Raw genomic sequence first — 17,284 nt, 5'->3', positions numbered from 1 at the left:
ATTTAGCTGTATTTAAACCACTATTCATTATCTAAAGGCTCTGTTTGCTGTGCTTTTACTCTTGGATTTATCTCATAATACTAATCACGCTGCAAAACTCTGAAGTTCACAAGTCTTCAAAGTTGCCAAGGTTGGGCACCTCTGCCGTAACATGCTTAGGAAGATGCGTTCAGGCTTTTGTAACAGGCCCACGGCATCCTCAATTACTCAGGGTCTGAATTCACACAATATTGTCTTAGCGTACAGCTGAACAAACTTCAATCAGAGGGGTTCACATTATGCTAAGCCAAAAACTGTGTCTTAGAAAGCGCAATTATTAGGTTTGCAAGTCACATCCATGTTTATAATAATAATAATAATAATAATAATAATAATAATAATAATAATAACAACAACAACAACAACAGCAGAGTTGGAAGGGACCTTGGAGGTCTTCTAGTCCAACCCCCTGCTTAGGCAGGAAACCCTACACTACTTCAGACAGATGGTCATCCAACATCTTCCTAAAAACTTCCAGTGTTGGAACATTCATAACTTCTGAAGGCAAGCTGTTCCACTAATTAATTGTTCTAACTGTCAGGATATTTCTCCTTAGTTCTAATGTTTTTGAACATGGTCTACTGAATAAACCAGACAGGAAGTGATAAACCATGGTTTTATCAATCCTAGAAGCTCAGATCGCACAAAATTTGGGGGGGGGAGGGGGAAATGGTAACATCTTAGGTTGTGGTGCAAAATCAGTCCATAGAGGTTCAGGCACACAATTTGCATTTCAGGTAGTTCTCAACTTCCAAGAGTTTGTTTAGTGACTGTTTGAAGTTACAGTGGCACTGAAAACTAACTTACGACCGATTTTCACACGACCGTTCACCCCAAGGTTGCATGATCAAAATTCAGAAGCGTGGCAACTGGTTCATACTTATGACCGTTGCAGTGCCCCGGAGTCATGTGATCACCTTTTGCAACATTCTGACCAGCATAATCAATGGGGAAGGCAGATTCACTTGTCAACCGTGCTACTAACTCAACCACTGCAGTGATTCACTTAACAACTGTGGCAAGAAATGTCACAAAATGGGGCAGCTCTCGCTTAACAACTGTCTCTCTTAGCAACATAAATTTTGGGCTCAACTGTGGCCATACGTCAAGGACTACCTGCCCTTGGCTCAAGATGAACCACTCAATGGAAAAGAAGCTGTCTAAAAGCAGTAAAGGCTGTTTGGGTAGCAAAAGCTTGAGATGCATTTAAAGTGGACCAAGAACACCCAGGTGTTTACATTTTATTTTTTTTATTTTTTATTTTAATGATCTTTATTGAGTTTTACAAAAATAGAAAAAGAAAGTGTTGTGCTTGGGCCTGGGCCAGCCGTTGCTCCCACAGATGGGAGAGACGCGGCACAAAGTGAATGTGAAAGCCTGGCTGACAGCCAGGAAGACGTGGCAGACAGCCAGGAAGACGTGGCAGACAGCCAGGAGGACGAGGCCACTGGGACGCAGGATTCAGCAGATAGCCCAGGGGATTTGGCATGCAGTCCCTCAGACAGTCTTTCGTCCCTGGGTTCTTCTGCAGATCAATATATTGATCTGCGTAGCCGAAGAGCTATGCAAAGAAGGGATCGCTTCAAGGAGTATTACAAGTCATTATAGGAGCACCTGGGCTGGGTGTGGTTCTTATACTGAGGGCTGGGTGTGGTTCTCTTAATGAGGGCTAAAGAGATAAAAAGGAACAGAGGCCCAAGGCAAACTGTGGCTGTTTATCTGTGTTATTTTGTGGTTCCTGCTCTGAAGTTTCTGTTCCGTGCTGTTGGAGTTTTCAACCCAGCTTTTTCAGACAAGTGGGAGGTGAAAACTCTGGGACTTGCTGTGTGCTCCAAAGATTCAAAAGGACTCCTGAAACGTCTTTGCTCATTCCAGGTTGTCTTTGTTTGGTTTTTCCTGTGTTTTTGTATGCAGCTGAAGTAAGCCTTGCATTGTTTTCGGACACTGCGAACTGTTTTTAGTAACCCTTTTTTGTTTATTTAATACAAGTTTACTGATTAGCAGAGCACGTGTGTGTTTGATTTCTTTTCCTTGGACTGTTACGCATTGCCTGAGCCAGTCAGGCAGAACAGAAAGGGTAAGACAAAATAAGCCCATAGTAATTAGGTTGTAAATCATAACATTCGAAGTCTATACCGTAAACAACACAAAATACTTAGAAAATACAGAATAATAAGAAAAGAAGTAAAGAAAAGGAGAGAGAGAAAAGAAAAGACAATAGAAAGAGAAAAAGATATTGAAGGAAGGTAGAATAAAGGGAGGGAGTATAGGAAATAGGAAAAGAAGGACCAGCAACTTGGCTGGTGCTACGGCTCAGTACGACATAGAATTAGAGAATGTAGTTGGTGTATTAAATCCCGTCTTATTACTTTGAGGGTATATACTAGTTTTGTTTTGGAGTAGATGATTTTGATCTTCCAATGCTGCAAGTAAGGTATATACGATATTTATGGAAAATAAAGTGAAGGTGTTTACATTTTAATGTTACCTACCTTACTATCCAGGCGCTGGAGGTAGGAACAGATGTATTCGATGCTTGCCCCAAAAGGATGAACGTGCAGAAAAGTTGAGATGATCCCTAAAAGAATTGGGGAGGGTGTTACTTTCAAAATAATACAAAGATGCCAGCACAGAACACACTTTTAATTTCTTACAAGAGTCACTCCGTATTTTGGAATGCAAAGTAGGAAAGGCTGTGGTCATAAACCATCCTGTGCACAGAATAGCTGTTTTAAGATGATCGGGGCCAGGGCTGAAACAGGAACAACCTGTCTTGCTCTATATAGGTGGAATCAAATGGGGTTCGGGTGATTGATTGATTGATTGATTGATTGATCAGATTTTCTATGCCACCTTTCTCCTGGGACTCAGGGCGGCTCACGGTATACAAATATATACAACACAAGAGTACGCAACAGATTCAAACTTAATATGAACCGCTCCAAACTTGACTGTAAAAAATATGATTTCAACAATCGAGTTATCGAAGCGTGGAACTCATTGCCGGACTCAATTGTGTCAACCCCTAACCCCCAACATTTCTCCCTTAGACTCTCCATGATTGACCTCTCCAGGTTCCGAAGAGGCCAGTAAGGGGCGTACATAAGTGCACTGGTGTGCCTTTCGTCCCCTGTCCAATTGTCTTTCCTTTCTCTCACTTATCATATATATTTTCTTTCTTTCATATATCCTCTCCTCTAAGTTCACTTTACCCCTATATATATTACTACATGCCTATTTTTCTTCCTATGTATTTGTGTGTTGGACAAATGAATAAATAAATAAAATAAATACAAAACCTGAACAAATCTAGTATTAAAATACTCTAAAACTCTCAATACTAAAAACATATAAAAATCTAACTTAAGTTATATTCTAAAACCCCATATATTTAAAAACCAATCATTAACAGAGTTGGAAGGGATCTTGTGGGTCATCTAGTCCAACCCCCTGCCCAAGCAGGAGACCCTACACCAGATGGCAGATGGAAGTCCAGTCTCTTCTTGGAAGCCTCCAGTGATGAAGCTCCCGCAACTTCTGCTCCATGGGTTGATTGTCCTCACTGTCAGAAAAATTATCCTTGTTTCCACATTGAATCTCTCCTTCAGTTTCTATCCATTATTCCTTGTCTGGCCTTCAGGTGCCTTGGAAAATAGCTTGACCCCTTCCTCTCTGTGGCAGCCTCCCAAATATTGGAGTGCTGCTATCATGTCTCCCCTGGTCCTTCTCTTCATTAGATAAGCCACACCCAGTTCCTGCAATCGTTCAGCATATGTTTTAGCCTCCAGTCCCCTAATCATCTTTGTTGCTCTTCTCTGCATACTTTCTAGAATCTGTTGTGGTTGGCTCTGGCCCAGCTCCTGCCCCAAGGAATGTTGAGGTGGATGTGGGGGAAACATCCACATGCCACAGGTCTGTTTTGCTCCCAATAGAATCTCCTGACGAAGGCTCCTCTGACGAAGGAAGCGTGAGTAGCAGGGAAGGGGGGAGTTTGGCAGACAGCCCAGGAGGAGATCAATCATCCTTATCATCCCTGGATTCTGAACAAGAACCTATGACAGATCCATGCATGTGTAGAGTGATGCATAGGAGAGAACAACTAAAGGATTATTACAGGAGATAAGTGAGGCCACTTGTGGTTTGGTGGGGCTGCTGTAATTAGTGCTACAGATAAAAAGAACAGCGTGCTGGTTTAGCCTTGTGGAAGTTTATCCGATTCATAATTTCATCAAGTTCCCTGTTCAAGACTGTGTGTGGACTTTCTGGACTTTAGAATTGGACTCAATTTCCCAGTTATTGGGTGAGAAATTGGATTGCATTTAATCTGTGCCTTGTGTGTACCAGAAAATCCCTTTGACATTTAAAAAGGGAGCTGTTTCTGTTTTTCTGTTGATAAAGACTTTTGGTTTTCCTTCTATCGTGTGGTGTGTGTCTTTCTGGACTAATTACCCTGTAATTACGGGCGGTTGGAACACGCCGGCAGAACAGAATCTAGTATCTCAACATCTTTCTTATAATGTGGTGACCAAAACTGGATGCAGTATTCTAGCCGTGGTTCCACAGGCTTTGCCTTAAAAATATGTTTGATCGGATTCAGACCCAAAGAGGAGTGGCCCAGAAGAAACCTGAGAGGTCTCTCGTAGACAATGCGTGGCCCTTTCGGAGCTAACTAAATGGTGCCTTACGCAAGGCAGCTTCTGATGGTCTTAACTTAAACCTAAACCTCAAGAATCCTGCAGCTTAGAAATCCTTACCCACTAGTAAAGCTTCCCTCTCCAATCTTAAAGGGTTGCAGTGAAGTCCTTTCTCAAGCAGTCTTTCCTTCTCTGGACTCTTTGAGCCAATGCTTGGCAAGTCACTGTCCTAAAAAGAATGAAGGGGACCAACAAAAGAAATTCTCTCAACAGTCAACATTAAGATAAGCAGGGATTAACACCAGACAAACCAGGGAGACAACTAAGGAACAATATAAGAATGATACTAGACATTCTTGAATACTATGAAATTCATAGTGATAAACAAGTGGCCTTAATTTTTTTAGATGCCCAGAAGGCCTTCGACAATGTATCTTGGAACTTCATGATTAAACAACTAGAATATATGGAGTTTGGCCAAAATTTTATAAATGCAATTAAAGCCATATACACCCACCAATCTGCATATATTATTCTCAATGGAGATGTAACAACTAAAATATATATCCAAAAAGGCACAAGACAAGGCTGTCCACTTTCACCCTTACTTTTTATTCTGACGCTAGAAGTTCTAACCAGAATTATTAGGAAAAACGATGAGATAAAAGGACTAAAATGTAAAAATGAAACACCAGACAAACCACGAAACAGAAAAAAGTATCCCATTGAAGGAACCCAGGGCAAGCTACTATATAAAAACAGGGAGCAAACTCCATTCTCATTAACCCTTGATGATATTACCTAGTTAGGTAATGAAATGTCTGCAAGCAAACAATCAAGCTCAGAGAGCAGCAAGGACCCTATAGAATTAAGAGTAATCAGTATATTGTCCAAGATTTGTCTCTTAACAACATGCTGATGTTTTAATTGGAATAACTATACGGCCACAGGCAATTAACATAGAAACATAGAAACATAGAAGACTGACGGCAGAAAAAGACCTCATGGTCCATCTAGTCTGCCCTTATACTATTTCCTGTATTTTATCTTACAATGGATATATGTTTATCCCAGGCATGTTTAAATTCAGTTACTGTAGATTTACCAACCACGTCCGCTGGAAGTTTGTTCCAAGGATCTACTACTCTTTCAGTAAAATAATATTTTCTCATGTTGCCTTTGATCATTCCCCCAACTAACTTCACATTAACTTTAATGGCATCACTTAAAAAGCAGGTTGGAGGAAGAAGCAACTTCATATTTCACTCCCAGTTGAAATTCTCATTCTGTGTCACAAAGAATAACAAATAAATATATCAGGTGCAATGGAATCCCAATGCAAAGAGCAAGTATTTCTTTCCCCCTAGGCCTTTACAATTCTATGCATGGTATGTATGTATGTATGTTTGGTTTTTATATTAATAGATTTTTAATCATCAATACCAAATTACTATTGTACACTGTTTTATTGTCGCTGTTAGCCGCCCCGAGTCTCTGGAGAGGGGCGGCATACAAATCCAATAAATAAATAAATAAATAAATAAGTATGGTAAGTGCTATCATGGATAATGTTCAGGAGAAAACTTACTATTTTATCTTTAGCTTCCGTTGAGTCTTTCTCTCTATCAGATCCAGCTGCGAGTTCTTGCTGCATTCAGTTGGAAAAAGGAAAAGTTATAATTCTTTCTGCAAGATCCTTCTGCCTTCCTGATGATTCAAATAGCTTTAGCTTTGCTTCCAAGTTTAATAAGGAATTTACCAGTACGTTAACTTATTAATTCAAGAAAACTAAGCAGCTATTTTTCCCCAAAGTGCATTTATGCAGGGACCCGCTTCTTAATTGTACTAGCAGTCACTTTGTGGCTTTGGATTTTCATTTTTGTAATGTTTGTATTTGTTTTCATTTTATTTGAATTCTGTTTGCCATCCAGAGTTCCTTGTTGAGATAGACAGCGGAGAAGCATTGTATAAAAAGGCAAGCCGCGATAAAAAGCAACATTGCTCTAAGGCAAAAAACTTAAGATTTATTTCTTTAGATGGAGTATAGCCAAATTCTCCAGTGGAAATACAAAACATCAATTGACCGGCACCTAAGTGTTGCTATACTCAAATAATCAAACATATGAAATTTCTGCATTTATCCAAACTGAAAATTTTCTTGGCATAGAATCTAGACCTGTTGGTATGCAGATTGATTGATTTTGTTTCTTTTCTTTCTTTCTCTTTCCCTCCTTCCTTCCTTCCACTCTTTCTTCCCTCCCTCCCTTTCTGTCTTTCCTTCCCTTTTTCCTCTTTCTTTCTTTTTCTTTCTTTCTTTCTCTTTTTCTTTCTTTCTTTTTTTTCTTTCTTTCATTTCTTTCTTTTTTCTTTCTCTGCTTCTTTCCTTCCATTCTTTCCTTTCCTTCCTTCCTCCCTTTCACTCTCTCTTTCCTTCCTTTTTTCCTTTCTTTTTTTCTCTCTCTCTCTCTCTCTTTCTTTCTTTCTTTGAAAAATTGAATAAATAAAGCTTTTTTTTTTCTTCTTTTTTTTTAAAGAGGAAAATGTAGCCTATAAGATTGTAATGGCTAGCTGGGGAATTCTGGCAGTAGAAGCCTGCTTATTTTAAAATTGCCACCGCTGAGAAACAGCACCGCAAAATCATCATTACCTAAGAACAATTTGTACCTTTTCCTTCAGCCTCTCAAGCAATTTGTCAAGCTGCAATTTTTCTTCCTTCACTTTTTCCAATTCAGCTTCTCTTCTTTCACAGTCCTCCTGCAGTTTATGAAGATGCTGGAAGGGAGGAAGAAAATATAGTGTAGTAATGTGCTACTTGTGGTACTGCGTTTCCCCAAAAAATAAGACATCCCCACAAAATAAGCCCTCCCTGAAAATATTAAAACACATACGCAGCTGATCCCTGCAATTTACTCTGGTTAGGGAAATAGAGCTGGAAATCTATCTATCTATCTATCTATCTATCTATCTATCTATCTATCTATCTATCTATCTATCTAACTAACTAACTAACTAACTAACTAACTAACTAACTAACTAACTAACTAACTAACTAACTCTATCTATCTATCTATCTATCTATCTATCTATCTATCTATCTATCTATCTATCTATCTATCTATCTATCTATCTAATCTATCTATCCTACCTATCTACCCACCCACCCATCTATCCATCCATCTATCCATCCACCCACCCACCTACCAACCCACCCACTCATCCACCTATCTCTCCACCTATCTCTCCGTCCGTCCGTCTAATCTATCTATCCCAGTGACCGGTTAGGTCCCCGAGAGTTGATCTCCTCCGGGTCCCGTCAACTAAACAATGTCATTTGGTGGGACCCAGAGGAAGAGCCTTCTCTGTGGCGGCTCCGACCCTCTGGAGTCAGCTCCCTCCAGAGATTAGAACTGCCCCCACCCTCCTTGCCTTTCGTAAACTCCTTAAAACCCACCTCTGTCGTCAAGCATGGGGGAACTGAAACATCTCCCCCTGCCTATGTAGGTTTTTTTGTGTATGATATGACTGTATATATGTTTTTTATATATTGGGGTTTCTTGTTTTTTAGACTTTTTAAATGTATTATTGTTATTTTAGATTCTAACTATTAGATTTGTCATTTTATATTGTTTTTATCACTGCTGTGAGCCGCCCCGAGTCTACAGAGAGGGGCGACATACAAATCTAATTATTAATAATAATAATAATAATAATAATAATAATAATAATACCTATCTACCTACCCATCCATCCACTTATCTATCCATCCAACCATCCACCCATCCACCTACCTACCAACCCATCCATTCACCCATCTATCTATCTTGTTTTTTAGACTTTTTAAATGTATTATTGTTATTTTAGATTCTAACTATTAGATTTGTCATTGTATATTGTTTTTATCATTGCTGTGAGCCGCCCCGAGTCTACAGAGAGGGGCGGCATACAAATCTAATTAATAATAATAATAATAATAATAATAATAATAATAATAATAATAATAATACCTATCTACCTACCCACCCATCCACTTATCTATCCATCCAACCATCCACCCACCCACCTACCTACCAACCCATCCATTCACCCATCTATCTATCCATCCATCCATCCACCAATTAATGAATAAATAATAAATAATAATAATAAATAAGCTTGTGCTCCAAGAACAGGACAGAGAGGAACCACTTGAGCATCACACAAGCAAAGAGAGCCTCCCCTACCTGCTGCATCCCTTGCAAAGTCTGCTGGAGAATTTGCAGCTGCTGGTCCTTGCTGGGGTCGTCTTCTCGCTCCGCTCGGCCCTGCTCCTGCTTCAAGAGCTCGACTTCGTTTCGGTAGGCGTCCAGCTGGCACCGTAAGCTGTTGTTTTCTTCCTTCAGCGCTTCTGTTTGCGAAACTAAAACCGGGAAAGTAGGAAGGCAGAAAACCGAGGTGAGAGCTAGTTTGCCTTATCCCACATCATAGTTCCCTCTAAGCTGAGCAGTGAGCAATCGCTCACTTAAAAATCATCATCAACTCAGAGTTTTCCAAACCTGCCCAGAAGCTGAGAGGGAAAGAGTGAGAGGGAAGGAGAGAGAGAGGAAGAGAGAGAAACAGATAGAAAAAAGAGAGGAAGGAAAAGAGAAAGAAAAAGAATGGGAGTAAGGAAGAGAGAAAGAAAATCAAAATCTAGTTTGAAACTAGCTCAACTATTTAAGTGGCATTTTGATATTGATAGAGTTGCCCTATTATGAGCTCACTGTTATAGACACACAGTACAGTATTTTATTTTGAAATTCTCTGAGGCAAAACAGGGTGGGTTTTTTATTTGTTTGTTTGTTTGTTTGTTTATTATTTCTGTGCCGCCCAGTCCCGAAAGGACTGCCGCTCAGACACTATACTTTTCCGCCCACCCCCCCAAAAAATTAGAGGGAACACTGTCCCACATTCCACCCTGAGCGAGTATTTGTTTAGATCAGTGTTTCCCAACCTTGGCCACTTGAAGATATCTGGACTTCAACTCCCAGAATTCCCCAGCCAGACTTCCATCTTTCCCAGGTGGGTAAAATTAGAACCTAGATTGTTGGGGGCAACAGGCCACACCTTTGGGGAAACGCACATAGCTGAATTTTGGCTAATAGGAGTAGCCCATCTTTTGTTTTTATACTGTAAGCCAGAATTCTTCAAACATGGCAACTTTAATACTTGTGGACTTTCAACTCCCGGAATCCTCCAGCCAGCTAAGTTGCCAAGTTTGAAGACTTCTGCTGTACACGTTCCATGGATACCTGACTCTTCAGTTCCTTTGATCTCAGGCGACTCTGTTTCATCATCAGACATCTCCATTGCCTCCTCTCTGCGAATGTCCATCAGTTCATCATTGTGAAGGTTACGAACTTCCTAGGATTCAAAAGGAAATTTTTTTGGTAAAAAAAATGCTCATTACAAGCCATAGTCCACAGTGCTGTAGTTGGGCTTTGTCCATCATGAAAAAGAGCATATTTATTTATTTGTTTGAGTTGAAAGGGACCTTGCAGGTCATCAAGTCAATCAAACCACTTTGACTCATTCCAGATATTCCATATATCTTTCAATAAAAAACTATTTATCTCTGCCTCTTCCAAAATCAAAGTCACTTTGGCAAAAACTCAAAACGCTTTGTTTTTTCCGTTTCTTCTACCGTGTTGTCTGGCCTTTGTGAAAACTGCTCTTAATTTTTATTCGATAATAATAATAATAATAATAATAATAATAATAATAATGCCTGGAGACAGCAGAATTGAGGAGAAGCAGCTAGAGAAATTAGTGAAATACGAAGATCTAAAAATCGAGCTGCAACGACTCTGGCATAAGTCCGTGAAAGTGGTCCCAGTGGTCCTTGGCACGCTAGGCGCAGTACCAAAGGATCTCAGCGGACATTTGAAAACCATCGGAATTGACAAAATCTCCATCTGTCAATTGCAAAAGGCCGCTTTACTGGGATCGGCAAACATAATTTGCCGCTACATCACGCAGTCCTAGGTGCTTGGGAAGCGCCCGACTGGTGATGAAATACGAAATCCAGCATAGTGATCTCGTTTGCTGAGTTGTATTGACATAATAATAATAATAATAATAATAATAATTATTATTATTATTATTATTATTATTTATTAGATTTGATAGCCCTCCCTCGTCACCACTGGGCTTCTTTTCACATGTTGGGAATCTAATGCCTTCCCCATTCTGGCTGGGAATGATGGAAGATGTGGTTCCATACATATCGAAGGCCCCAGGTTAAGGAAGGTGGTGTTAAGAGGTTATCTTCACAAACATGGGTATTGCAATGTGTTCTACATGGGGCTACCCTTGAAGAGTGTTTGGAGACTTCAGCTGGTGCAGAATGCAGTGGTGTCTGCAATAATGGATATACCAAGGTATGCCCGTATTGCTCCATCTTTACGCGAGATGCATTGGTTGCCAGTCGGTCTCCAAACGCGATTCAAAGTATTGGTTATCACCTTTAAAGCTCTAAATGGCTCAGGGCCAGACTATTTACAGGACTGCCTCCTCTCTCATACCTTGCTGCAACCAGTAAGGGCCCACAGTCGGCCTTCTCCAGGGCCAGTCGGGCAAACAATGTTGGTTGGAGGGACCTCGGGGAAGGGCCTTCTTTGTGGTAGCTCCAACTCTTTGGAACCAACTGCCCCCAGAGATCCACCCTATCTCCACCCTATCAGTCTTCTGGAAAGCCATTAAAAACCTGGCGTTTCCGGCAGGCCTTTAATTAGGTTGATTGCCAGTATGTATGGTTTTTTTTAATGTCATTACTGTTTTATTGAACAGTTGTTTTTTATTATTAGATTTTAGCTGTTTTTATTGTTGTATTAATTTCTACTGTTAGCCGCTCAGAGTCCGTTTCAGAGTGAGCGACATATAAATGCAACAAACCCAACAAACAAATAAACTTTATCGCAGAACAAGATATATTTACTCCAATAGGTGAACACCTTTTCACAGACAGCCTTACAATAAAATTATAGGAAGGTATAACACCATGGGGAATTTGTCTTTGCCGAGGGTCTTAGGCGACCCCTGTGAAACGGTCGATCCCCAAGTTGAGAACCACTGCCCTAGAAAGTTGCTTGGCATGAAGGATTGATTTAAATAATAGTAATAATAATAATAATAATTAATAATAATATTACTTTTATTATTATTATTTTATAGAAACATAGAAGACTGACGGCAGAAAAAAACCTCATGGTCCATCTAGTCTGCCTTTATACTATTTCCTGTATTTTATCTTACAATGGATATATGTTTATCCCAGGCATGTTTAAATTCAGTTACTGTGGATTTACCAACCACGTCTGCTGTAAGTTTGTTCCAAGGATCTACTACTCTTTCAGTGAAATAATATTTTCTCACGTTGCTTTTGATCTTTCCCCCAACTAACTTCAGATTGTGTCCCCTTGTTCTTGTGTTCACTTTCCTATTAAAAACACTTCCCTCCTGAACCTTATTTAACCCCTTTGACATATTTAAATGTTTCGATCATGTCCCCCCTTTTCCTTCTGTCCTCCAGACTATACAGATTGAGTTCATGAAGTCTTTCCTGATACGTTTTATGCTTAAGACCTTCCACCATTCTTGTAGCCCATCTTTGGACCTGTTCAATTTTGTCAATATCTTTTTGTAGGTGAGGTCTCCAGAACTGAACACAGTATTCCAAATGTGGTCTCACCAGCGCTCTATATACTGTTTTTTATGTATATTGTTTTTTATTATTGCTGTGAGCCACCCCGAGTCTGCGGAGAGGGGCGGCATACAAATCTAATAAATTGAATTGAATTGAATTAATAATAATAATAACAACAACAACAGCACTACTGCTGGGGAAATGCTATCCCAAGAGATCAACCCCTTCTTATCTGCTGTACTGTTTTTCCACACTGTTTTTTTCATCCCAAAGGTATCTCTTTTTCAAAACATCCAGCCGAGCAGCCACTGTTACTGATTCAAACCTTCCAGCCTAAGTTCCATCATGTTTTTTATTTTTATTTTCTTTTAAAAGGCATTAAAATGTCCATCGGGTGAGGGAGGGGGAGAATCGGTTTCGCTTGTTAAGACCCAAATATTTTTGTTTAAAACAAGAAAAAAAAAGAAGATATGAAAACGTTGCAGCTATCAGAATATTAATTCCCTTCTAGGCTGGATCCATCTCACTCAGTTTCGGTTCCCACCGAGTCTTTACTGAAATTAAAAACAATGAGTTCAAGCCTCGGTTTGAAAGACAGGTTACCTGTCGGACAACTTACCTGACCTTTCTGTTGACTGCAAACAACGTCTTTGTTCTATTTGTGATTGTTTGAAAGACTGTGAGAATTTTTTCCCCCTCCCAGCAATCAGCTCTACAGTTATTGATACTTCAGAGGTTCAATGATAAGGCCTCTTGTCAACCAGGCTGTCAGAGGTGCTACTTTTAGCAAAACTGACCAAATAAAGGGCTTGCACGACATACTTAACCGGGTCATTTACAACCCTAGTGGTTGCATTCAGATGATGGCATGTCCATCTGTCTGTTGGGCTGCCCCCTCGCGCATGCGCACAAGTCTTTCTAAAGCCTGGTAGACAGTGGTGGGTTCATACCGATGTGGTCCAGAGAGCCGTACCACTGGGAACCTATCTACATGGGGCTACCTTTGAAAAGTGTTCGGAAACTTCAGATCGTGCAGAATGCAGCTGCGAGAGCAATCATGGGCTTTCCCAAAAATGCCCATGTCACACCAACACTCTTTCCGGTCACAATTCAAAGTGTTGGTTATCACCTATAAAGCCCTTCATGGCACCGGACCAGGGTATCTATGAGACCGCCTTCTGCCGCATGAATCCCAGTGACCAGTTAGGTCCCAGAGAGTGGGCCTTCTCCGGGTCCCGTCAACAAAACAATGTCGTTTGGCGGGGGCCAGGGGAAGAGCCTTCTCTGTGGCGGCCCCGGCCCTCTGGAACCAACTCCCCCGGAGATTAGAATTGCCCCCACCCTCCTTGCCTTTCGTAAACTCCTTAAAACCCACCTCTGTCGTCAAGCATGGGGGAACTGAAACATCTCTCCCTGCCTATGTAGTTCTAGTGCATGATATGACTGTACGTATGTTTTTATATTGGGGTTCCTTGCTTTTAGATTTTTTAAATGTGTAATTGTTATCTTAGATTTTAATTATTAGATTTGTCAACATACAGTGGTACCTCGTGATATGAACCTCTCGTCTTACGAACAACCCGAGATACGAACCCGGGGTTCAGAAATTTTTTGACTCTTCTTACGAACTTTTTCCTTTTTACGAACCCGCCGCCGCCGAGAAGCCCCCGCTTTTTGAAACAGCTGGGGGGCTTCTCAGCGTCCTCCTGAACCCGAACGCCAAACTCGAACTTCCAGGTTTGGCGTTTGGGAGGCCGCGGAGAAGCCCCCCGGCTGTTTTAAAAGGTGACAGCCAGGCGGCGGGGCTTCTCGGCGGCCTCCCGAACGCCGAACCCGGACGTTCGGCAAAAGTTCGGGTTCGGGAGGCCACTGAGAAGCCCGCCACCCGGCTGTCCCCTTTTAAAACAGCCGGGGGGCTTCTCAGCATCCTCCTGAACCCGAACGCCAAACCCGAACTTCCGGGTTCGGCGTTCGGGAGGCCGCTGAGAAGCCCAACCACGTCTGCTGGAAGTTTGTTCCAAGGATCTACTACTCTTTCAGTAAAATAATATTTTCTCATGTTGCTTCTGATCTTTCCCCCAACTAACTTCAGATTGTGTCCCCTTGTTCTTGTGTTCACTTTCCTATTAAAAACACTTCCCTCCTGAACCTTATTTAACCCTTTCACATATTTAAATGTTTCGATCATGTCCCCCCTTTCCCTTCTGTCCTCCAGACTATACAGATTGAGTTCATTAAGTCTTTCCTGATACGTTTTATGCTTAAGACCTTCCACCATTCTTGTAGCCCGTCTTTGGACCCGTTCCATTTTGTCAATATCTTTTTGTAGGTGAGGTCTCCAGAACTGGACACGGTATTCCAAATGTGGTCTCACCAGCGCTTTATGCAATAAATAAATTGAATAAATAAACTTACAAAGCGGTATATAAGTCTAAACGCTTTGGCATGTACGCACTGCCACTTACCTTGCAGGTCTGGGGCTTAATAGGTCCGTCCTTTATAAGTCAACCTGGAAGTGCTACTGGAACTAGGAAAAACGTCCTGGAAGGTACCCACCTCTGCTTGCTTGCACCATACGCTGATGTTCTTACGCTGCGCTTTCGTGAAATGGTCCCAGGCCTTTTGTTTGCAGGCAGAATGGTACACGGCCACAATCTGCTCGACTGCAGGTTCAAAATCAGCAGGCAAAACCGGGCCCCAATATCATCCAAAGGGGTGGGGGTGGGGGTGGGGTGGAAGGGGCAAGAAAAAGGAGTAAAGGAGTAAGAAAGCGCAACTCTTTTTTTTTAATTTTTAAAAATGATGTTGTTAAGAGAAGGTGGAGTCCCCGGGAGGGGCGGAGAAATATATGTATATATACAGTGTTCCCTCGATTTTCGCGGGTTCGAACTTCGCGAATAGCCTATACCACGGTTTTTCAAAAAATATTAATTAAAAAATACTTAGCGGTTTTTTCCCTATACCACGGTTTTTCCCACCCGATGGCATCATATGTCATCGCCAAACTAATAATTTTTGCAAATAAATAGCAAAAAAAATAATTATTGTTAATAAATAATTATGTTTATCAATATCAGGATCACTAAGTGTCTTATTCAATGGTGAGTACCAGTAATAACGGTGAGTAAATGGTTGTTAAGGGAATGGGAAATTGCAATTTAGGGGTTTAAAGTGTTAAGGGAAGGCTTGTGATACTGTCCATAGCCAAAAATGGTGTATTTACTTCCGCATCTCTACTTCGCGGAAATTCGACTTTCGTGGGCGGTCTTGGAACGCATCCCCAGCGGAAATCGAGGGAACACTGTATATATATATGGTGTTGCAGAGGTAGCGTTGCCAGCAGGTAAAGCAGCACAGGGCACCTGTAGGGTTTTGATTTGAAGGGGTTCCGTCAAATCAAGGAGATGCCAAAAAAAAAAGGGTTATGGAGGAGGAATGGGAAGAGGGGAAGAAGGATGAAAAGGAGAAGGAATGGAAGAAGAGAAAGAGGGGGAAGAGAAGAAAGGGGGAGGAAGAGGAGAAGGAATGGAAGAAGAGAAAGAGGGGGAAGAGAAGAAAGGGGGCAGGAGGAAGTGGAGAAGGAATGGAAGAAGAGAAAGAGGGGGGAAAGAAAAAAGGGGGAGGAAGAGGAGAAGGAATGGAAGGAGAGAAGGAGGAGGAAGAGAAGGAAAAGAAGAGAGGGAGGAGGAAGAAAAGAAGGAATGGAAGAAGAGAAGGAGGGTGGAAGAGGGAGAAGGAGAAAGAGGAGAAGGAATGGAAGGAGAGAAGGAGGAAGAAAAGAACGGGGAGGAGGAAGAGAAAGAATAGAAAAAGATGAGGAGGAAAAGAAGAGAGGGAGGAGGAAGAGGAGAAGGAATGGAAGAAGAGAAGGAGGGAGGCAAGAGAGGGAGGAGGAGAAAGAGGAGAAGGAATGGAAGAAGAGAAGGAGGAAGGGAAGAGAGCGAGGAGGAAGAGGAGAATTAATGGAGGAGGAAGAGGAGGAGGAGGAGGAGGAGGAGGAGGAGGAGGAGGAAGAGGAGGGTGGCAGCAAAAGGTAGAGAAAGTAATGTCTGGGAAAAGAAGACAGGATGTCTCTGAAAACTGAAGAGGAAAGAAGAAATTTGGGAAAAAAAGCATTGCTGAGCCAGAAAGAAGCTCTCATTTGTAAAGGTGAAGGTTAAGGTTTCCCTGCCAGTCCTGGAGCAAGGTGTTCACCTCTTTCCTGGCTGAAGGATCCAGTCTTGCCCGAAGACATTTCTCAGCATAGGTCACACGTCAAAGGCGCGTGGGACGCTGTTACTGTACCTTCCCACCCGAATGGTGCCTATTTATATACAGTACTTGCATTCGCATGCTCTAGCACTATCATGCATGCGCGAGTTCCCACATCCATAATTCAATGTCTGTGGAGGGCGAAAGCAGCTCCCCCCTGGAGGCCCTCTAGAGCAGTGTTTTTCAACCAGTGTGCCGCGAGACATGGTCAGGTGTGCCGCGAAACTCAGAGAGAGAAAGAAAGCAAGAGAGAGAGAAAGAGAAAGAAAGCAAGAGAAAGAGAGAGAGAGAGAGAAAGAGAACAAGAGAAAGAGAAAGAAAGCAAGTGAGAGAGAAAGAGAAAGAAAACAAGAGAGAGAAAGAAAGAAAGAGAGAGAGAGAAAGAGAACAAGAGAGAAAGAAAGCAAGACAGAGAAAGAACAAGAGAAAGAAAGCAAGAGAGAGAAAGAGAACAAGAGAAAGAAAGCAAGAGGGAAAGAGAGAGAGAAAGAGAGAGAAAGAAAGCAAGAGAAAGAGAGAAAGAGAGGGAGGGAAGGAGAGAGAGAAAGATATAGAGGGAGGGAGGGAGGGAGAAAGAACAAAAAAGAGGAAGGAAAGAAGAGAAAGAAAAAGGGATGGAGAGAGAAAGAAAGAGGAAGGAAGGGAGAAAAAGAGGGAGAGAGAAATAAAGCGAAAAGGAGGAAGAGAGAGAGATAATTTT

General features: G+C 41.5%; 1 protein-coding gene across 3 annotated transcripts in view; it reads right to left on the bottom strand.

Annotated features, from left to right (window-relative positions):
• ENOX2 (ecto-NOX disulfide-thiol exchanger 2) overlaps positions 1–17,284 on the bottom strand; it is a 53,426-nt gene that overhangs the window by 2,105 nt on the left and 34,037 nt on the right. For 2 of the 3 annotated variants that reach the window (XM_070758321.1, XM_070758323.1), the window contains 7 exons: positions 14,890–14,996; positions 9,941–10,052; positions 8,894–9,069; positions 7,338–7,445; positions 6,262–6,321; positions 4,794–4,902; positions 2,532–2,617 (listed from right to left, as the gene is read on the bottom strand). In XM_070758321.1, coding sequence (XP_070614422.1) covers positions 2,532–2,617; positions 4,794–4,902; positions 6,262–6,321; positions 7,338–7,445; positions 8,894–9,069; positions 9,941–10,052; positions 14,890–14,996 — 758 coding nt within the window. The remainder of the gene's footprint in view (positions 1–2,531; positions 2,618–4,793; positions 4,903–6,261; positions 6,322–7,337; positions 7,446–8,893; positions 9,070–9,940; positions 10,053–14,889; positions 14,997–17,284) is intronic. The other variant, XM_070758322.1, reaches the window with a different exon arrangement.

The sequence above is a fragment of the Erythrolamprus reginae genome, chromosome 8, assembly GCF_031021105.1.
Source record: "Erythrolamprus reginae isolate rEryReg1 chromosome 8, rEryReg1.hap1, whole genome shotgun sequence".
In the NCBI taxonomy this organism is placed as follows: domain Eukaryota; kingdom Metazoa; phylum Chordata; class Lepidosauria; order Squamata; family Dipsadidae; genus Erythrolamprus; species Erythrolamprus reginae.
This window is presented reverse-complemented; position numbering and strand designations above follow the sequence as displayed.